At 53.4% G+C, this 22,097-nt stretch overlaps 1 protein-coding gene across 14 annotated transcripts; it reads left to right on the forward strand.

Annotated features, from left to right (window-relative positions):
- Positions 1 to 1,417: 1,417 nt before the first annotated feature.
- Positions 1,418 to 20,621, forward strand: FGR (FGR proto-oncogene, Src family tyrosine kinase). Of its 14 annotated transcripts, XM_069578887.1 has the most exons (14): positions 4,726 to 4,929; positions 6,713 to 8,768; positions 9,392 to 9,461; positions 10,415 to 10,647; positions 11,119 to 11,221; positions 11,991 to 12,089; positions 15,736 to 15,839; positions 16,280 to 16,429; positions 17,111 to 17,266; positions 17,393 to 17,572; positions 18,327 to 18,403; positions 18,638 to 18,791; positions 19,569 to 19,700; positions 19,809 to 20,621. In XM_069578887.1, the coding sequence occupies exons 4-14, from the start codon at positions 10,428 to 10,430 to the stop codon at positions 20,015 to 20,017; spliced, it is 1,584 nt and encodes a 527-aa protein (XP_069434988.1). In that variant the 5' UTR covers positions 4,726 to 4,929; positions 6,713 to 8,768; positions 9,392 to 9,461; positions 10,415 to 10,427; the 3' UTR covers positions 20,018 to 20,621. The 14 variants fall into 14 exon arrangements, with proteins under 14 accessions (XP_069434987.1, XP_069434989.1, XP_069434996.1 ...); XM_069578886.1 differs by lacking the exons at positions 4,726 to 4,929; positions 6,713 to 8,768 and adding an exon at positions 1,418 to 1,732; XM_069578888.1 differs by lacking the exons at positions 4,726 to 4,929; positions 6,713 to 8,768 and adding an exon at positions 1,479 to 1,732 and having other exon boundaries at positions 10,418 to 10,647.
- Positions 20,622 to 22,097: the final 1,476 nt, after the last annotated feature.

Here is a 22,097-nt window from a genome sequence, read left to right on the forward strand (position 1 = left end):
CTTTAATTCTTACATCCATTTATTTTTTCACTGGACTTTCATCTGTTTGCCCGCTAGTTCCTTTGCTTCTTGATTGACTCATGCACTCCTGTACTCAGAGAACCTGCCTCTCTGTGCCAAACCTTGCCCGGACTCCAGGGGCCTTGCCAACAGCCAGACACAGTCCTTGCCCTTGAGGAAAACATATTCCACACCCCACACCCCAGGAACCAGTGGTCACCAAGCAAATGATGCCGAGTGCTCTGCGGAAAATCAGAAGCCAGCCTTTGAAGGATGACAGAGCCTGATAGATTGGGGTGGGGGGTCCCCAGGGGCAGGGACCAGTGCCCTTCACGTCTGTGGTCCCTAAGCCTGACACCTGACCGGCAATGATAAATATCTGTTTGTTAATTGAACAGGTGGAACAATGGTCAGGCAGGAAGTACTTGATGGTGGGAGGTGATAGGGTCCAGCCAAGGTGAAGCCACCCTCCCCAAGTCCCTGCACCTCCAGCTCCTCCCCTGTGCCTTCCTCCCCACTCTTCCTCCAATATGAAAGGCATTCTTACCTGTACCCGACTGTTCTCTGCTGCCCCGCAATCATATTGAGACAATTCACAGGCATCCCTGCTCACACACAGAAACACACATGCCTACATAATGCGTCCCTGTTGTTGATTCTAAAATTGCAGTCATCGTGTTCATTGCCTACAACCACACACTCACACATCTGTGCTTACGCCCCCTCCCGACCTCCCCACCATATCCCAACACACATACTTCTCCACCAAACAGCCCTCCCACACACATCTCATCCTCCCCTGACAAGAGAGATTCTGGTGGTCCTGGCTGAAGGCTGAAGAAGTAACAGTGGTGGAAACTGAACCCCAGGTTGAGGGGAGGGGCATCGAACCCTACTAGTTGGAAAGGCTAGAACTGTTGTGATAGAAATTGCTATACTTAGTTTTTCTAAAAGTTGGGGGTGGGGTGGGGGAGGCTGACACCCTCCTGCTTGCTCAGTGTAGCGGAATGACTGATTCCTCTGAAAAGCAGAGAAGGGTCTTCTGCTGCTCCTCGCTGTCCCAGAACCTTTCCAGTGCCCAGTCTCCAAGGATGGCAGAGCATGGTGACTGGAGACCAAGTGGCTCTGGTAACAGCAGCCTTGGGTCAACTGGCTGTGAGAACTCGGGTTAAGGCCTGTCCCGGTGTGGTCCTCGAGTTTTCTCAGTTGCAAAGGCCAGAGAGCAGAGCAGTGATGGAGAAATGCCCCCTCTTAACCTCAAAGGCAATAATTCTAAATGAGCAGGTGCTTCTGGGTGTGAGGAATCTGACCCTTTGAAGGGAGTCTCGGGGAAGTCTGTGCTAAGGGTTCAGATCTGGGGAGAGGAGCCGGGGTGGGGTCGGGGTTGCGGGGGGAGGCCTGGGAAAACCGAGCAGCGGTAACTCGGGGGGAGGTGGGAAGCGGGGGCGGGAGGGCCTGGGATGTGAGGGCCCCTCCCCGCTGCCGCCGGGCAGCTGGCTTGGGGCTGGGGCGTGACTGCAAATTCTCCCCGTCGCCACCGCCACCGCGCGCCGCCGCGGCTGCAATAAGAGAAGTCCGAGGCGGCTTCCTCCTCCCTGACCAGAGGGGCCCGCGGTCAGAGGCGGGCAGCACCCCCGTTTGCTCGCCCCCACACCTGTCGGCACTCGTGGCTGCTGGGAGCCCCGGCCGGCTAGCCCCGGGGTCAGTCAGAAGCGGTCTCGCCTGGGACCAGGTAGGAGCCGTCGGGGGAGCTGGGAGGGCCGGCGGTGCCCCGCCCCCAGTCCCTTCGTGGCTGGGAAGAAAGGGGGACGTGGGGTGCGGAGAGGAAGCCCTAAACCTGGGGAGGGGAGCTGACGGCGTTGAAGGCCAAAGGGTCCTCACCCCGCAAAGGACATAAGAAGGAAAACGGAGGAACTCTGGAAAGTGAAAAGCTGATACATTCTGGGGAGAGGGCTGAGGGAAGGCCCGGAAAGTAGACTAAAAGGGCTCCCCCAAAAAAGACCTGGTGGGAACCTGCAAAGACGAAGCTGGGAAAGGGCTGAGTCGGAAGAGGAAAACTGAGGGGATCCTCAAAAGGGTCTGGGTTGAGAAACTAAGAGACCTTGAAAGTGAGAATCTGGGGAGAAGCTGAGGGGTCTGGAAGAGAGGAAAGACTTTTAGGCGGGCGGGGAGGGGTCTGCCAAAAAGGAGTCAAGGAAAACCGTTTCTGGAGGACGCGGAATGTGGGTCGCAATCCCGAGGGTCCAGGAAGCCCCTCTATCCGGAATCGGCAGAAGTCGGAGGTGGGGTGAGGCCAGCGGCCGGGAGGGGAGGGGAGGCTGTCACAAGCGCCCCCCTAGAAGCTCCAGCCCGGCACAGGTGGGCGGGTCCGGGCTGGCGAGGGGACTCCTGCAACGCGCAGGAGGCGTGGGTCCTGGTTTCCTGGGGAAGTCCCCGCCCTCGGCAGGGATGGGCCTCTCTGGGTGCCCCCTCCCCTCCCGCAGCGGTGATCTCGGTCCACGTTCCTCTCGGGATCCGGGAATTGCTGGCCGCCCCGACGGAAATCCTGCCTTTGACCGCGATTGCCGGGAGGGGCTGTCTCCATGGTAACAAGAGGGCGGAGGGACTTAGCCCAGCTCTGGGCTGCCTCGGGGCTCAACGCCTGCGCTGCCCTCCGTGGTCTCCTCCCCCACCCCCATTTTGAGTCCTTAGTTCGGGGCGAGCTGCGGGGCCGAGGAGTAAGGCGAGGATGTGCAAGTGTTCAGGGATCGGGGCGGTGGGGGATCTGCAGTCTCAGGGTTTTAGCCAGACTGGAAGCTGGATTGCTGTGTGGCTTTAGGCAAATTATGCGGCCTCTCTGGGCCTTAATTTCCTCATTTGCATTGTGTAGGAAATTATCCCTGCCCCTACCCAGCTTCCATCCCCCAGCTTATCCCCAGTCGTGGGATTCGGATAGACTAAGCTGTTTCCCCCACCCCCACCCCCACCCCCACCCCACCCGGTGTCCTGGGGGTAGCCTCTTCAGTTTCTCATAAGCATAGAGCTGGACCAGAAAGCCTGACAGGGCCTCCAGGGACCAAAACACAGGTGACTTCTTATAAAATAAATATTTGTGAGTCTGTTGAGGCCCCACACTGGGAAAGTCAGCCAGTTTGAGACTGTCCTTGACCCTTCCCCTTATTTATTTTTTTGGTGATTTGTGTGTGTGTGTTTATGATATAAACACTGGTTTGTCAGCAAGTTTTGCTCTTCTCAATTCCAAATAATGCAACGTTCAAGAATATGCATTTTATTGAAACTTTATTTTCTTTTTTAAAATTGTTTTATTAAAAAAAAAAATGTTTGGTCATGCTGCGTGGCACATGGGATCTTAGTTCCCCAACCAAGGATCAAACCCATGCCTCCTGCATTGGAAGCGTGGAGCCTTAACCTCCGGACTGCCAGGGAAGTCCTGAAACTTCATTTTATTGAAACCAGTGATCCCTGAGTCTTTTGATATCGTTCCATCTGTGAGTGTGGTGGTGGGAGACCAAGGCTCTGTTCCCACTTCTCAGATGGGAAGATGGAGGTTCGGGAGTGAATAACTGACAGGTCAGCATTAGGGACCCAGAAGCCGGGCATCCTGTCCCTGATGTGGTGACGGATGTAGACAGAACTGAAGCCTACATTCCCTCCTCATCCCTACCAAATTCCATTGCCCTCTGGAGAGGAGAGGGAAGCCGGGTTGGGGGGGGGGGGCGGTCAGTGGTGAAAGAACATATGGGTTTCCTGGGCTGTGTGGCTGGTTCTTGCTTTCCAGTGGGTGTGAAGCTGTAAGTGAGGGTGGAGAGTGTTTGTGAGTATGGTTTGGGCTTTGAGTGAATGAGCTTGAGCATGTGAGCATGTGTGTGGGTGTTTGGGTGTTCTCTGCAGCCACCTGGGGCTGATGTGGCAAAGGAAGTGGCCAGACCTTGGGAGGATGGGTAGGGGGACCCCGGGGCTGGGGAAAGAGGACCCAGAGCCCTTCCTGCACAGAGTCAACCAGGCTGGCTTCTGACTGGACCTGGGGAAGGGACTTCCTGTCTGGGCGTGCTGTGAAATTCAGACTCCTACTCCTTCAGTTCCCCCTGGACCAGCTCATGGCTTTCTATCCCCCAAGAATCTCTCAAGTCTCTCAAGATCTCTGTTTTAGAGGCTAGCGGGTAGGTTTTCAGCAACCGATGAGAAAACACTTATACCCACAAGAAGTAGAGAAAATTCAGCTGACACGGTGAGGACCCTGTGGAGGGGAAAGCTAGTGTGGCCCCTCCCTCACCCCCACACACTGGCTTTACCAAAGTGATAGAATCAGAGCTGGCTATGTCTTCTTAGCCCCTGGGTGTTAGGGGTGGGGGTGATAGGCCTGAGTGATGTGAGATGGTTGGAGGTTCTATGAGAGATGAAGGCCTCAGTGAGGGAGATGGAGGCTCAGGAAGGGCACTGGAGCCAAGGAGGGGTGGAAGGTCTCAGTGAGGAATGGAAGCCTTCATCAGAGGGTCAGGCCTTGGTGAGGGATGGGGTGCGGCGAGCCTGAGACTCAGGCCTGCCCACCAGGCCAGCCTGAAGCCCTGAGGAGAAGCCGGAACTCTTGCTGGATGGTGGTTTCCTGCCCCTGTTCAGTCCCAGTTCCCTTTTGGTGAAATCCCCCAGGCGGCTGGGCTGGCTCAGCCCTCCCACCTCACCCTGAGCACTTCTCTTTCTTCTCTGCCTCGTCACTTCTCCTTCCTCGGCCTTGGAGGGGGCTTCCTCAAGGGAAGGGGCCAGAAGTGAAAGTTCACCTAGCAACTACAGTGCCCCGGGTGCTCTCAGGGGCTTGACCACAATTGAGGCTCAGGAGCAACCCCAGGAGGCAGGGATTGAGATTCCTATTAACAGGCGAAGAAACTGCAGCTCAGCGAGAAGTGAAGCGACCTGCCCAATGTCTCAAGTCAGGTAGAATTTGAGCTGAAATCAGTTTCCAGATCCCACAGATACTTGGCAGAAATCAGGGGGGAACAGGACATCTTGTGTCTACATCAAAGCCCTGATGTGGTGTTGGGAGGTATAGACCGAAGAAAGGATGGGTGCATCTGGGGCTCCTGTGTCCAGGAGGAGGGGTGGGAGGCGGGCAGTTTCTCCGCTTTATGGCCAGCTGCCATATATATGGCAGGGGTGGTATGAGCAGTTGTCCGGGGACTGGGTAGGAAATATGACATTCACCAATCAGGGAGAACATGACCCCCTTGCTCAGGCTTTGGAGAGCACAGCTGGGAACAGAACTCTGTACTTGAATTAATAGTCCTGGCTTTGAATCCCAGGTCTGGCTGTTTGACCTCCAGCAACTCACTTCCCCTCTCCACACAAGAAAGAGGTAGACTGATAAATCATCCCTGGGGGCCCTTCTAGCTTTGCTGCTTGTGATTCTCAGCCTCCCTTAACCACAGTGGCCAAGAGCCTTCCTAACAACTGCACGGAAGATACAGATGCAAAAACAGATGCTCAGAAGGCTGATGTCATTCAATCAAGGCCTCAAAACTTGGGAGGGCCACACAGAGGGAGAGATGCTGAAGGTGGGAACACCATGGTCCAGGATTGGACCTCAGTTCTGACATCCACAACCTGATCTTGACCCAGATCAGACTTTGGAAGCCAACTCCTGTCAACCAGATGTCCAAGAGGCCTGTTTATTAACAGACTCAAGTCCCTGCAGTGACCAGAACACTTGTGGCGGGTCTCTGAGCCACTCCCTTTGTAAGCAGGCAACCTATATCAGCCCTGAGAAAAGAGAGACTTGGATTCAGATTCTAAGGGCTATTGAAAATCGGTGGTTGCTCAGAGACCCTGGGCAGGTCACTTCCCCCTCACTGGGCTGTAAGGAGGATTCAGGGTGTGTAGCACAGGGCTTGGCACTCTGTGGGGGCTCGTGAAGGTACATAACTGTATTGCTTTCACGAGGACTTCAAAATAAGCAGTGCTTAAGATGGACTTTGGAGCCAAATTGCTTGGGGTTGTGTTTTAGCTTCCCCTTATTCACTGTGTAGATAATCTTTGGGAAGTTATTTAACACTTTTGTGACTCGGTTTCCTTATCTGTAAAATAGGGGTAATAATAAAACCTACCTCATAGGGTCACTAAATGAGATCAATCATGGGACTTGCTTGGCACTGTGCCAGGCACAGAGTGACGTGAAGTGAAGAGAAGTGAAAGTTGTTCAGTTGTGTCTGGCTCTTTACAGTCCCATGGACTGTAGCCTGCCAGGCTCCTCTGTCCATGGAATTGTCCAGGCCAGAATACTGTAGTGGGTGGCCATTCCCTTCTCCAGGGGAATCTTCCCAACCCAGGAATGGAACCCAGGTCTCTCGAATTGCAGGTCTTTACTGTCTGAGCCACCAGGGAAGCCCCAGGCACAGAGTAGGTGTTTAATACTTTAACGTTTTAAAACTAATAGTTATTTACCTTCCCACCCGCTTCCCCAGACTTCTGGAAGTCAAATTATGCTCCTAGGCATTGGTGGCTTGTAGCTGAGTTGAGAGCTAGTGGAAGACAAAGATTCCTGGGGGCTGTTTCCATGCAGATGCTGAGCAGAGAGGCCCCTCCGTGTTCCCTTTCTCTTTTGTCTGTCTTTGCCTCTTTTAGTTCTCTCTGTCTCAACCCCTCTCTTTCTCAGTCTCTGTCTGTCTTCGTCTCGCTGCCTCTCATTTCAGTCTCTGTTTGTCTCTTTGTTTCTTTCCGGCAGCGGTATGCTGGAGCCAGCTACCTAGTACCGGCCCTGGGGAGCTGATTCTGCAAATCTTTTTCCAGCCCAGCGTTCAGCAAGTCACTTCAGTAACTTGAAATCGGCCATGGTGGGAATATTTACACCATGGAAATCAGCAAATGCTACAAATCTGGGCCTTTTTATTCCCCCGTTTCTTTTAAGAGTCAGTGTACCAGCACACCCTCACCCCTGCCCCGCCCCCCCCCCGCCCCCCGCCCACACCATCAACCTTGCCAGGGCTCTCCCTCTGCCTCCTTCTCGGAGGGTCTCTAAACCCCCTCCCAATTCCAGGCTTGCAGAATTAGGGGATCCCCTTAGGCTGACTTTTAAAGATGGGGGTAACAGGTACCTGCGTATTGTTGGAAGTGGCAGCATCATGTCTAAGTGGGAACTCAAGAGATCGTATAAGTTTGAAACTTATCGAGAGGAGCTCTGTGTGGATCTGTGACTGGGGGAGGGGAGGACTACATATATCTCTGGGTTTCCTGGTGGGGGCTCAGTATACCAGTGTGTGCTTGAAGGAATGGCTGGAAGCCTCTGTGTCTGTGACCAGGCAATGGAGAGAAGTGGTTCAGATTCTGGAACCAAGCGCCAGGATACCTCATCTGTGTGGCCTTGGGCAAGTTTCTAAACCACTCTGTGCCTTGGGTGCCTTAGCATTAATCATAATCCTTAACCTTGTCGAGTTGTTGTGAGGATAAAATGAGGTAATATGTATAAAGTGTTTAATGCAGTGACTGACACAGGGGAAGGCTATAATGGGAGAGGCTGTGTGTGTGTGTGTGTGTGTATAGATGGGTGAAGGCTGAAGGTGAGTGTCTATTCATAGATGTCTATGTCTGTGAATTTGTACAGAGGAGCTCAGAGAGAGTCCATGTGAGGCACTGTTGTGTAGCTGAGGGGACGGGGTGTCAGTGTGCTGGGAGGGCTGTGTGCCTTCTGAGATGTGCGTGTGTCTTCCTGTGAGAAGACCTCCATTCTCACCCTGTAGGTTGTGTTTTCCTCTTACCCCCATCTGTCCCCTGGGTGCCTGAAATCCCCTCCCTTGGCTCAAGATGCCCCTCCTCCACCTCTGCGTCTATTCTCTCCCTGAGCCTAACCAGCCCTGTAGCCCTTGTAGCCCTTCAGACAGTGGCTTCACCCCAGGGGAGGGGTCTTAAGGTCCTGAGGTGAAGATCTCGGCAATGGCTTGGTGAACAGGGGCTATTTTGGAGCTCAAACCACAGCCCGCCTCATAATTCACCACATGGGTGTCACCCCCTACACATACACGGGAGAATGGTTGCAGCGGAGCATGAGACAGGCTGGCGGGTCTAAAGCGGGGATCACAAGGCACTGGTGTGACAGAGCCATCAGCCAAGCAGCTAGACCCAGTGATCCAGGAAGGTTTCCTGGAAGAGGTGAGTGGTGCAGGCTGGACAGGTGGGCAGGACCCATAGAGAGGAGAAGGGAACCAGACTCAGGAGTCGAGAAAGGCGAGGCGGGACACCTGTCCTGAGGGTCCTCTGGGAGAAATGAAGGCACACCGGGTTGGCCCCACCCTAGAGCTCACATCCGGAGAAGGCAATGGCACCCCACTCCAGTACTCTTGCCTGGAAAATCCCATGGACGGAGGAGCCTGGTGGGCTGCAGTCCATGGTGTCGCTAAGAGTCGGACACGACTGAGTGACTTCACTTTCACTTTTCACTTTCATGCATTGGAGAAGGAAATGGCAACCCACTCCAGTGTTCTTGCCTGGAGAATCCCAGCCTGGTGGGCTGCTGAGTCAGACACAACTGAAGTGACTTAGCAGCAGCAGCAGCAGAGCTCACATCTGAGGAAGTCGAGCCCTTTCCCCGGCAGTTCCTCTCTGAGTGTTGCAATGGCAGAGTTTCTGGCAGGGTGTGGAAAGCCCTTGCTCAATGACCTGCTTGCCTTGTCACTCAGAAGACACAGCTACCGGGAAAGCCTTGGCTCCCTTGGGGGCTTCCCAAGGGACCTGGTGGTCCTGACTTCTGACCTGGGCCTTTCCATGGTGTGGAACAAGCTCTGGAGGTAGGTGGCTCTGGAGGTAGGTGTCCATCTTCCCTCGACTATTCAATGTAGTCCTGGGACTGCTGGGGTTTACCCAGACCAGGGAGGGGTGCCAAGGCAGAGCTCAGAGGGAGGGCTTGGTTTTAGGAGACAGTGACCAGAGGCCTAGAGGGAACTGAACAGGGCTGATAGAAATCCTGTTAGAGACCTGGGTCTAACCCCGAGATGTGCTTACATGAGTGTGCGAGTCTGTGAGCCTGAGTGGGCAACCTGTGTGCACGTGCGTGTGCGCACGTTGCCGTGCCGCGAGCTTGGGCTCGTGTGAGTTGGTTGTGTCGCTGTGTGCTGGTGCTGCTGAGCCTGCTTGGCAGGGGTGTGCTGTGAGTGCCGCGGGTGACTGTGCCGCTGTGTGTGCTGCTCGTGTGCTGATGTGTCAGGTGGAGATGAGTGTGAGAGGGCTGGTGTGGGTGGTGGGTCTTGTGTGAGGGTGGATGATTAAGTGAGCCATGGAGGCCAGGAGGAAAAGGAAGGAGGAGTCCTGTCGGGGCAGAGCCCAGGCCCCTGGCTTCCCTGGAGAGGACGCGTGTGGGCATCTGGCCGCCAGAAGCCTGGCAGGGACTTCATCTTCTGTGTCCTCTGTCCAGCCCTCAGGTCTCCGGCCCCTCCTGAGGACCATGCCACAGCCCTACTGACGCAGGAGTAGGGGCCTGAGGGGTGAGTGGGGGCTGAGGGCTCCCCGGGTCAGGAAATGGGGTGGCGGTGGCCTTTCTGGGCCCCACAATTCCTCACAGCCCCTTCCTCCTACAAGGGCCCTGTTGCTAGGTAACAGATGGGGGAGCGAGAGTGAGGCAGCTTGAAAGGCCAGAGGCTGGACCCACGACAGGAAATGGCCTTGATCCCCCTCTGCAGGGACTCTCCAGGTGCAGGCACACAGGCCTCACACACACTCACACATAAACACGCATTGGCACACAGACATGCGCACATGCACAGACATGCACATACCCACACGGACTGACGCAGACCTGCACACAGAGATACACGCAGGCAGGCACAAATACTCCCACACAGGGCTGCATGCACGGTCATGACACACAGACGCACTCACTCACACACACCTGCAAACACAGAGACACACACATACATGCTGACACAGAAACGCCTGCATATGGACACATTCCAACAGACATGAGCACACAGAGACGTTTCATACAAGAACACACTCACATACACACAGACATAGACATTCACAAAGAGCTGCCTAGATACACACAAAGACACGCACCCACGAGCAAAGTCACAAATACTAAGAGACACATGAAAGACACACACACGCAAGCACTCTGAGAGGGGTCATCACACACACACACACACGCAAGCACTCTGAGGGGGATCATAGAAACCCAACACACTGAAGCAATAGGAGGCAAAAACATGTACATAAACACAGAAACATCTTGAAACAGAAAACCAGTCCTGTGGAGGAGATATATACTCTCCAGAAACACTAAAGCAGCTGTGGGGGAGGACAGAATGGAGACCCTGCCCCCCTTTATCCCTCACTTAGGGATAACTCCCCCCGCCAGGCCTGAGTGAGGCAGCTGCACGCCTCTGCACACTATATGTCTCACGTGGACCCCTGAGTGAACCATGCCCCCCTTCTGTAGCAGGGCACCTGGCATGGGCTGTGTGTTCTGCAAGAAGTTGGAGCCGGGGGCCAAAGAGGATGATGGTCTGGAAGGGGACTTCAAGAACTATGGGGCTGCAGACCGCTACGGCCCCGACCCTACTCAGAGCCGGCCTGCATCTTCCTTTTCCCACATCCCCAACTACAACAGCTTCTCCCCTCAGCCCGCCAGCCCCGCCTTCCTCGATGCGGGCACCATCCGGGGCATCTCAGGTGAGGCCAGGGGGCTGGAGGCAAGCACTGACTGGACCCTCACAGGACCTCAGGGGAGAAGAGACTTGGCCTTGTCCTTCAGAACCTCCAGGATGACTTGGGAGACACAGCCCTGCTTTTAGCGCAGTCTGAGGGAGCCTGTCCAGCCCTACCCTCAGAAACTCCCATCTGAGGGGCAGACAGAGCTCTGTTCCCCGTCTGATGAAAGGACTCTGAAGACAGTTACCAGTGGGATGTCTGCATGGTGGGGGAGAGCAGAAGGGACTCACAGGGAGCCCCCAGGGGAGGAGGGATGAGCTCGATGGTGTCTGTCCTCAATCCATAGGGTCCAAATCAGAAATCCACTGGATTCCAAAGACCTTTGAGCTCCAGGGCACTGCCGCAGTGGAAAGGCAGAGAGCCTGTCTGAGGAACAGGACTCTGGGGGTGCAGCCTCCGGGAGCCCTCTGATGAGTAACCCTGACTCTGCAGGGATTGGGGTGACCATGTTCATCGCCCTTTATGACTATGAGGCCCGAACGGAGGATGATCTCACCTTCACCAAGGGCGAGAAGTTCCACATCCTGAACAACACGTAAGTGATCAGGCCCCCCCGGCTCAGGACCCAGAGAAGAATCTTACTGGTCTTTGTCCTCGGGAAATGCCAGTCTAACTGGAGAAAGAGACAGGACAATAACAATCTCTGGGTAACTGCTACTATGTAGGGGAAGCCTGAGGAACTATGCGCACGGAAAGAACACCAATCACGGCCTCTAGGGTACTAGTGATCAGGGTAGGCTTTCTGGAGGAGATGATTTCTAAGCTGAGACCAGAAAAACGAAGAGACATTGAAAGAAGAGGTGACAAAAAAGGAAGAGAGTTAGAATGAAACTACATGATGACTTCTGGAAACCACCAAGTGGTTCAGATTAGGAGGGTCATAAAGTCTGAAGTGCGGAACAGATCCTGGAGGACTGGGTGGGAACAGTGTCTGCAGGGCTTTTTAAGCCATCTTGAGGAGTCTGGATTTTATCAAGAAGGAAATGTAGCCATTGGAGGGGTTTTTAATGGGGAAGTGACCTAGTTAGCTGTTCACTGCCTGCCCAAACCCCAGCCCAGCTGAGGTGCCAGAAAAGAACGCCAGGAGGCCCAGATGTCCCCACACACTCTCCTTCTGCGGGGAAAAGCTCCCAGGGCAGCTGCAGTGGCTGGGGGCAAAACAGGCAAAAGCCCTGGGGGTGGTATGTGCCGGGTGAGGGGTTGGCAGGGCCAGTGTTTGCCTGATCTTTGAATGTGACCCTGCCTGGCCCCATGGTGCCCCAGGGGCTAGGTTGCCAACAAAACCCTCTGTTCTGTGTCTCCAGCGAGGGTGACTGGTGGGAGGCTCGGTCCCTCAGCTCCGGACACACTGGCTACATTCCCAGCAACTACGTGGCCCCTGTGGACTCCATCCAGGCTGAAGAGTGAGTAAAATAGGGGGACGCCTTAAGGGCAGGGCTCTGGAGTCCAGATTCAAGCCACTCTTGAGCAAGTCGCAGCTACACTTTGAGCCGGTCTCCTTATCTATAATCCAGTAAGGTCATCGTGAGGATACGAGAAGATAAGAGAGATGATACTAATAGTAGGTAATATTATCCAGCACGCACCATATTCTGAGCACTATTCAGAGTGCTTTCTGTGTACCAACAAAGTCGACTCTTTGTAGCCCACCAGGCTTATCCATCCATGGGATTCTCCAGGCAAGAATACTGGAGTGGGTTGCCATTTCCTTCTCCAGAGGATCTTTCCGACCCAGGGATTGAACCCAGGTCTCCCGCATTGCAGGCAGACGCTTTAGCCTCTGAGCCACCAGAGAAGCCCAACTAATACTATACTGGTTTACAAATGAGGAAACTGAGGCAGAGAGAAATTAAATATCCTGCCCAAGTTCACATGGCTAGTAAGTACGTGGAGCTGGTATTTGAACCCAGCTAGTCTGGCTACATTTGCTAAGTGTTATATATTTATGAAAGTAAAAGTTAGTCACATAGTCGTGTCCAACTCTTGGGCAATCCTGTGGACTGTAGCCTGCCCAGCTCCTCTGTCCATGGAATTCTCCAGGCAAGAGTACTGGAGTGGGTTGCCATTTCCTTCAACCCAGGGACTGAACTCGGGTCTCCTGCATTGCAGGCAGATTCTTTCCCAACTGAACCACTAAGGAAGCCATATATAGACATATATTCTCTCAGCGATAACAACTGTGTATGAGTTTTTAAAACACTGTGAAGTGCTAAACACATAGGAGACATTACTTAGAATTAATTCTGTTAAGTAATCAGAGAAATATCATTTTTTAACACCCTGATGAAATTGAGATACTGCGACAGGTACTTTACATACCTTGATTCATTTAATTCTCTATGGATACTATTATTATCCCATTTTAAGGATGAGGAAACTGAGGCTCACAGTTTTTAATCTAGCTTCACATATACATCCATATATAGGAAAAGTAGAGATTGGAGAGACTGCAGAGTGGGAGTCACCAGGACTTGGTGACTGATTTGCTGCTGGGCTGTGGGAAGTGAGAAGGATCCAAAGTGACCCACAGGCTTCTTGTAGAGCCGAGTAGGTGCTGTTTGCCAAAGTGGGGAACCCAGGAACAGGTACAGATACATGAGAAGGGGCTTGTGAGGTTGAATTCATGGAGAGGAACACCCACAATTAAGTCAGCAGTTAGATTAGGTGTGCTTTGCATGAGAGCTGCCCAGCCCATGCTAAGCCTTGCGCCTGCATTAGCCCAGATGAAGGGGCATCCTTTTCTAACTAGTACTGAGATTCCTTAGTTTGTTGGCTGTGGCTCTTGCAGAGGTCACGCCTGGGCTGGGGTGGAAATTCAGGACTCTTCAGAGTAGAAAGAATCATCAGAGCTGCACAGAGGTGTGAAGGAAGAAAATGAAAGAGACTGGTCCTAGGACCCAACTCTGGAAAAAGCCGGGCGTGAGGGAGCAGGAGCTGTTGGCAGACCAGGCCAGGCCAAGTCAGAACAACCAAGAAGACAGAGGGAGGTTTCAGGAAACAAGAGAGGGAATGTCAGAAGCCGCCACTGGATTTGGCAACAGGGTTGACCTTGGTGAGACATCCCTCCACGTGAAGTGAGGGTGGAGGCCAGACAGCAGAGCCTGGGAGGGAGTGGGAGGTGAGGAAGCAGAGACCCAAGTGTGAAGGGCTTTTTCAAGTGAAGGAAGGTGAGAGATACAGCAGAACGTTGGTGGTGAGATAGAACTTAGAATGGTTTCCTTTGGGGAAAGAAGTGTGGCCCCATGTAGGGGCTGGTGGGATGGAGAGGAGGCAGATGCAGGCTGGTCGGTGGGGGAGAGGTGTCCCTGAGCAGAGGCCAGTGGACAGGCTCCAGAGCTCAAATGGCAGGAGGCCTTCATCTGGAGAGGGTGATGGGAGGCTTCTTGGAGGAGAGGAGGTGATGAGGCAGGTGAGAGATCTGGGGGTCCACATCTCAGAGGCAGTGCTGTGAAGCTCTGAGAGGCGCTCCGTGCAGCGTCGTGGTTAAGAGCGCTGTCGTGGTTAAGAGTGCAGGCCCGAGAGCAGACAGCTTGGGTTCCTATTCTGGCAGCACAGCTTAACAGCCGTGTAGCTGGGTAAGTTGCTTAACCACTAGGTATTTCAATTTCCTCATCTGTCTAATGGGGGTTAATAACAGTACTTATTTCACAATATTGTTATAAGAATGAAATGAATACACACATGTAAGACAGCAGAGCCTGACACAGAATAGGTGCTATTATTGTTATGTCAATGATTAAGGAAGTAGCTAATGTCAAGGTGTGAGGAGGGGGCAGAGCATTGAAAAATGTGATCTGTCTACACAGCTTCTCCTTTCCCCACCCTGCCTGCCCTCCTGGACACTACTCGCCAATGCCTTTCCTTGTTCCCCAGACTGTGCCTGGTAACCAGGTGTGGCTTGACGTCCCAGAGTTCACTGAGACTGCCACCTCCCTTAATTTGAAAACCGTGCTCCTTTTAATTCAGCCCAAGGTGATCACAAGCCAATTTAGTGATCGAATGACACCTGAGTCTTCTGTGGCACCTCTGGTCACTCTGGCTCTCCTCCCGCTGTAATCTCACCATTGGTTCAAGGCTCCAGCTCAGTCCCAGGAAGTATATCCGAGAGACAGCAGGAATGCTTGAGGTCTGAGTTGAAGTTGAGACTTAAAACAACATCCAGGCTTTAGAGAGTGGAGGGAAAGAGGGAAAAGGGGACTTCCTGGTGGTCCAGTACTTAGGACTCAGCGCTTTCACTGCCTTGGCCTGGGTTCAATCCCTGGGGCAGGGAACTAAGATCCTGCAAGTCATGCTCAATGGCCAAGGGGGTTAAAAAAAGAAAGAAGAGTAGCAGAAAAGGGTGTTGTTCTGGATGCCAAATGAGGAAAGGGTTTGAGGAGTATGTGGAGAGAGGAATCTGAGTGACTGCGTGGGTTGGTGAGTAAAGAAGTAGGGTGGGAGGCAAAGGTTTTAGATAGAGCTCATCAGCTAGCATTGTGGGCAGGTCAGTTCCCCTCTCTGAACCTCAAGTTCCTCATCTGTAAATGAGCCTATGGAAGGAGCTGTAGTGACTCCCTGATGAAGTCTAGCAATTTTAATTCAAGAGAAACTCAGAGAGGAGATTTCCCTAGTGGCCCAGTGATTAAGAATCCACTTTCCAATGCAGGGGACTGGGGTTCAACCCCTGGTCCTGGAGCTGAGATCCCATGTGCCACGGGGGCAGCTAAGCCCATGCATGCAACTCTTGAGCCTGCCCTCTAGATTCTGTGAGCCCCAACTAGGGAGAAGCCCTCCCAGCGAAAGGAAGATCCCTTGCCACCAAATAAATGAATAAGAGAGAAACCCGGAGAGTGAAGAGGAGAAAGCTAAACTTCACTGGGCACCTCCTGTGTGCCAGGCATGCTCTGTGTCCCTGCTCTGTGATCCTCCTTGTCAGGCTGCAAAGCAGGTGTGTGATCCCCATTTCCTGGGTGAGGAAATCGAATCTTGGCTAGTGAGGTGACTTTTCCCGGGAGGCTGAGTTGGGGGTTGAGCCAGGTGTATCTAATTCTTGCTGGCCTTTCCCAACAGGTGGTACTTCGGAAAGATCGGGAGGAAGGACGCTGAGAGGCAGCTGCTCTCCCCAGGGAACTCCCGCGGGGCCTTCCTCATTAGAGAGAGCGAGACCACCAAAGGTGAGGGCTCTGCCACCGCCCACCCAGTGGGGGCAGCCTAGCCATTTGGGTGGGGCTAGGAGCAGTGGTCTTCCCTTGTGACTCAACTCGTGAAGAATCTGCCTGCAATTCGGGAGACCTGGGTTCGATCCCTGGGTTGGGAAGATCCCCCGGAGAAGGGAAAGGCTACCCACACCTGTATTCTAGCCTGGAGAATTCCTGTATAGTCCATGGGGTTGCAAAGAGTCGGACACGACTGAGCAACTTTCACTTTCCCTTCACTTTCAGGAGCAGTGGGGTGGGGCTTGGGACAGGGTTGGAGGGACTGAGCTAAGATGGGGACTGGGTTCAAGGGGTATGGCCATCCAACTTCAGAGTCCCCAGCCTTTTGGGCTTCCCCAGGCTTCCAGACTGGGGCTGGTGAGGAGGAAAGCAGAGCCAAAGGTGACCCTTGCCCACAGGCGCCTACTCCCTGTCCATCCGGGATTGGGACCAGACCAGAGGCGATCATGTGAAGCATTACAAGATCCGCAAACTGGACACCGGTGGCTACTACATCACAACGAGGGCCCAGTTTGACTCCGTGCAGGAGCTGGTGCAGCACTACCTTGGTGAGGGCCGCCCTTCAGGCTGGCGTGCGTTTGAGATTCCTGAACCAATTGGCTGAGACTGAGGTGCCCAGGGAAGGGAAAGGGCTCCCAAAGCAATCGTGCCTGGACCGGAACTAGAACCCAAGTGTCTGGACGCCTGGCCCAGGATCCTGCTCTGTAAGTTTCCAGAGGAAACTGAGGCGTGAAGCTCTACATGGCTGGAGAGCGCTCCCCTAATGTCTGAGCTGAGTAGGAGACTGAATGGACTTGACTCGGAGGATGGGCTCTAGGGTGGAGGAGAAGTTTAGCATCCAACCCTGGTTTTTGCTTTGGTTGGTTATGCCGAGCATAGCTGTGTGGAAGGGTGAAGGCTTCCTGTCCACACCTTTGTCTGGAATTCCCAAGTCCATTTCCACCTGTCAGAATCCCATCTTATCCTTGGAGGCCCAGCTGGAGGCCACCTCTTATGGGAAGGCCGTCAGTCCTTACAGGAATCATCTCTCCCTCCGGTGCCACCTCCTTCCCTGGGCACCAACATGTTCACCTACTCAGTGGGCTGGGTTGCCTTCTACCCTGGCCTGTGACCCTCAGCTGTGCCCTAGTGCCTTTTAACTGGTCTTGGAGGCTGGGGTGGGGATGAGGAATATGTGGAGCATCCTGGCCGGCCTTTGACCTTCAACTTCCCAATGCCCCACTGCCCAGAGGTGAACGATGGGCTGTGCCATCTGCTCACGGCGGCCTGCACCACCATGAAGCCGCAGACGCTGGGCCTGGCCAAGGACGCCTGGGAAATCAGCCGCAGCTCCATCACGCTGGAGCGCCGACTGGGCACCGGCTGCTTTGGGGATGTGTGGCTGGGTACGGAGGTCCCGAGAGCGGGGGAGGGGCTGTGGGTGGGGTGGTGGTGTGGGGGATCGGGCGGAGGCCGGGGCGAGGGCTGGGGGCGGCGGGGAGCTGGTCCAGACAAGCCTTTCCACGCGACAGGCACGTGGAACGGCAGCACCAAGGTGGCGGTGAAGACGCTAAAGCCGGGCACCATGTCCCCGAAGGCCTTCCTGGCAGAGGCGCAGATCATGAAGCTGCTGCGCCACGACAAGCTGGTGCAGCTGTACGCGGTGGTGTCCGAGGAGCCCATCTACATCGTGACCGAGTTCATGTGCCACGGTGAGGGGTGGGGTCAGGAGGCGGGGTCTGGGAAGGCGGGGTTTTCAGGGGGAGTCCCAGTTTAAGGTGGGTGCATCTGGGGGAGGAACCGGGGTGGCGATTTGTGAAGGGACGAGGAACGCTGGGCAGAGTCCAAGTGAGGGGCCCCGGAATGAGAACAAAAACACTGGAAATTTGGGGGGGCGCCAAGTTAGACAGGGCGGGGTCTGTGCCCGGGGACGGAGCCTTGTGGGGAGGTCCAAGACATCTGGGCAGAATAGGGTTGTCGGTGGGAATACGGTCTGGGCGAAATCCGTGAGGGGTTGAGGCACCTGGCGGGATCTCGAGTGGGTGTGTGTGTGGGGTTGAGGGGACGTGGATCTAGGGTGAGAGGACTGGGAACAGGGGGTGGGGCCAAGTGAGAGAAGGCACGCCCAAGGCTGGGAGTAGGGTCTTAACTGCTGCTTTTCTTTTTTTTTTTTAATTAACATATTTTATTTGGAGGATAATTACTTTACAATACTGTGATGGTTTTTGCCATGCATCCGTATGAATCGACCATAGGGATACATGTGTCCCCTCCACTATGAAGGTCCCTCCCGCCTCCCTCCCCACCTGTCATTGCAGAGCACCAGCTTTGGGTGCCCTGCTTCCTGCATCAAACTCGCACTGGTTATCTCTTTTGCATATGGTAATACATATGTTTGGGTACTATTCTCTCAAATCATCCCACCCTCTGCTTCTTGCTCCTGATTTTCTGAGTTCTTCTCCCCAGGTAGCCTGCTGGAGTTCCTCAAGGACCGGGAGGGCCATGTTTTGAAGCTGCCCCACTTGGTGGACATGGCAGCACAGGTAAGCTGAGACAGCCACCTTTATCTCTCGGAGCCCCTCCTATCGTCTTCCACAAACCCCTGGGTCCTCCAGCACCTAGCCTGCTCCTGGAAGTGCAGCCCCAACGCCTGGACCATCTGTGCGACCTGAGGCAGGACCCTGCCCCTCTCTTTGGGCCTCAGTCTGAAAAATAGGATTTTTCAAATGATCACTTACACAAATATGGTGTCCTCATGTCTGTACCTTTGCCCCCAGGTTGCTGAGGGCATGGCCTACATGGAGCGCATGAACTATATTCACCGTGACCTCAGGGCAGCCAACATCCTCGTCGGGGAGCGGCTGGTGTGCAAGATTGCTGACTTTGGGCTGGCCCGACTCATCGAGGATGACGAGTACAACCCCCAGCAAGGTGCCCTGCCTCACCCTTCCTTCCAAGAGCTCCCCAGTGCACCAAGGGGCTACCATGGGGCCCCGCCTCCTCCCAGACCATCCAGGACACTCTTACTCCAATATAATATAAAAGCCAACTCTGGGTTCAAACCCAGCTCCTCCACTTACCAGTCATGTGGCCTTGGGCAAGTCACTTAACCTCTCTGGGAGCTGTCTTTTCTCACAATGGGATTCTCAGTGAACAATCCCAATGAAAATACTCAAACAATAGATATTTATCAAGCACCTCCTATGTGCCAGGCACCTCTATAAATCTCAAGTGAAAGACCATAGAGTGTAATAACAAAAACGCTGTAGCCAGAATGCCTGGGTCTGAATCTTAGCCACTTGGAAGTTGTTATGATTTGGGCAAGTTATTAACTACTTAGTGCCACCTTTTCTTCTTCTACACAACAAGGATAATAATAGTAAAAAAAAAAAAATAGTAATAAAACTCACAGGGTTTTCCTGAAGGTTAAAATGAGTTATTGCATGTAAATTGCTTAAAACAGTGCCTGGCACATGGTAGAGGCTATACAGGTGTTAGCTATAATTATGATGAGAATTATTACAATGTTTGCAAAGTGCCCAGCAGTATACTACACTCTTAGCAAGTTCTGGCTAGATACCAGGTCTTTCCTGTTATGCCCAGAGACCTCTGTGCTTAGGGTTACCGTTCCCAAAGATGGCATTCTCTTAATCTAGCTATTCCCAAGGATTTCCTCACTAACTTTCTCTTCTCCTTCAATCTCTCTAGGGACCAAGTTCCCCATCAAGTGGACAGCCCCTGAGGCTGCCCTCTTTTGCAGATTCACTATCAAGTCAGATGTGTGGTCCTTTGGGATTCTACTCACTGAACTCATCACCAAGGGCCGCGTCCCCTACCCAGGTTTGCTGGGGGATGGGGAGGTGGAATGGTGGTCATGGGAAGAGCTTCTTCCTAGTTGCTTCTTCAGGAGGGGCTAGGCCCTCTGACTGACGGAGCCCTACCTTCCAGGCATGAATAACCGCGAAGTGTTGGAACAAGTGGAGCATGGCTACCACATGCCGTGCCCCCCAGGCTGCCCAGCATCCCTGTACGAGGTCATGGAACAAACCTGGCGTCTGGACCCAGAGGAAAGACCCACCTTCGAGTACCTGCAGTCCTTCCTTGAGGACTATTTCACCTCCACAGAACCCCAGTACCAGCCTGGGGATGAGACATAGCCTGATTGGGCATCAACCACCTCTCTGGGGGTGCCCACCAACCCCTTCCTATTCCTAGGGCTCTGGTCCCAAAACCCCCAGGCCTAGAACCCTATAGAGTCCTAGCATGTCAGAGCAAGCAAGTTGCTTTGGGTTCATCTAGGGCAACCTGTTCATTTTAGAGATGGGACAAATCGAGGCTCAGAGATCATCCCTCACCCACTCTGGCCCCAAGCTCTATCTCTCCTCTTCCCACTTAAGCCCCTACATGCCTCTAGCTTTCCTGCCTGTGCTCCTTCCCCCAAAAAAAGAAATGCTGAGATTTTTTTTCTAGTTATTTATAAAATTGTATATCCTCTCCCTCACTTAGCTCCTGTCCCTTCTTTCCTACCTGTCAACCCACCCTGGTCCAGACCCCCATAATTCACCTACTCAATTCTCTCATGTCTGTAAGTTACAAACACAGAGAAAGTCTCTGGTGGATCCCTTTCCCACTGGCTGGATGCTGTAGTACACGACTGGGGTCCAAGCCCAGGGCGAAGGAGAGGGTTGCTGAGGGCTCATCACCTCTCTGAATCATGTGTGTGTTTACTGATTTTGTAAATAAGAAGAGTGACCATATGAATCCTTGAGCCATGAAAATCTTTTCCTGTGGGAGGGACGGTGGTCAGTGGGAGGTGAATGGGCCCATTTTAGCTGCTGGGAGGAGGAGGAGGTTAGAGAGAGCCCTAATGGCTGCTAATCACAGGGTACCCAAGGTGTGTTCTAGGACACCCCAAAGTCCTGAATCTCATCTTCATATGAGCTCAGGATGAACTGAGAGATGGATATAGAATCAAGTAACTGGAGATCAAACTATCCCCTTTATTACTGATGTGGCTTTCAGTCTGCATGCAGTGGTTTCACTGTCTTTACTTGATTTCAGCAGATTTACTGTTCATCACAGGCACCTCAGCAGAACCTCAGGCCTCCTCCACTGAGGCGGGGGGAGGACCACAGTGGATCCTCTGAAGTTCCCCAGAAGGGACAAGGGTAGGGCTGGGTGGGCAGAGGCCTGAGAGTCTAGCTCCTTGGATTTCACTTGGGACAACTCTGCCTCCAAGGGGCTTTTGGAGAGGTTTGGAGGCAGTTCTGTTAGTCACAGTGATGGGCCGGGGTGGGGTGGAGGGGTTGGGGGGGCGGGGTTGGGTGGGGAGGGCGGGGTGGCTCCTGCTGGCATGCAATGGACAGGAAGTGGGGTACTTAACATCCTGACATGTACCTGTGCAGTGAAGACTTGTCCTATCCCCTGGGTCCCCCTTTGAGAAACCCCTGCAGCTGATGTGACTCTGGGTGGAAACAAGAACAGGGAATAAGGATTCCCCCCTCTCCCGTCAAGAAGTGTTGACCCTTAACTTACTAAAAGAATAGCCAGGGGAAAGAGTCTGGGAGCTGGGAATTACAGCTATGCTTGGCAAACAATGACTAAGTATTGGCTCTGTGAAGGGCCCTTTGCTAGGCAGGAGCCTGGGAATACAGACCTGAACAAGATCTGTCCCTGTCCTGAACGAGTTCACAGTCAGGCTGGGGAGAAATAGTAGTAATAATAATAACTTGTTTATTAAATGTCAGCTGAATGCCTGATGTGTTTACGGTCATCTTTTCATTTAATAGAGTCCTGAATCTGGTTCTATGATTAGCACCCCCATTTACAGGTGAGGAAACTAAGGCCCAGGGATTACCTGATGTACCAAGTTCACATATATATATGAGACAGAGCTGGGATCTGAACCAAGGCCCCCTTGCTACCTCTGGGTTTTGGGAAAGGATCCTGTCTGTCCCAGTGGATGCTTAGGGGATGTTACTGTCTCTAAATATTGGTAGAAGGATTCCTTGGAAACTCCCCAAATTGAGTGACTCCCCAAAGGAACAGGATGAGGTGGCCAGTGCAGATGGAGCTTTCCCTGCGCTCAGCCCTCTGCTAGGGATGGCTGAACTGGAGCAATAAGATGCAGAGAAGCCAAATCACTGCCTAGAGAAGTGGTCACAGCGCTGGGAGCCTTCGCTTTGCATACTCCAAGTCTCAGGGGCCAAGGCTTCCAGAAGGCCATGGTCTCTGGCC

Source organism: Ovis canadensis, chromosome 2 (genome assembly GCF_042477335.2).
Source record: "Ovis canadensis isolate MfBH-ARS-UI-01 breed Bighorn chromosome 2, ARS-UI_OviCan_v2, whole genome shotgun sequence".
NCBI lineage: Eukaryota > Metazoa > Chordata > Mammalia > Artiodactyla > Bovidae > Ovis > Ovis canadensis.

Excerpts from the sequence above, each read along its gene's own strand:
- FGR (XM_069578886.1), top strand. The coding sequence starts at position 10,428 with ATGGGCTGTGTGTTCTGCAAGAAGTTGGAGCCGGGGGCCAAAGAGGAT. Across the intron at positions 10,648-11,118 it reads CACCATCCGGGGCATCTCAG|GGATTGGGGTGACCATGTTC; the intron begins GTGAGGCCAGGG and ends CTGACTCTGCAG. Across the intron at positions 18,404-18,637 it reads TGGTGGACATGGCAGCACAG|GTTGCTGAGGGCATGGCCTA; the intron begins GTAAGCTGAGAC and ends CTTTGCCCCCAG.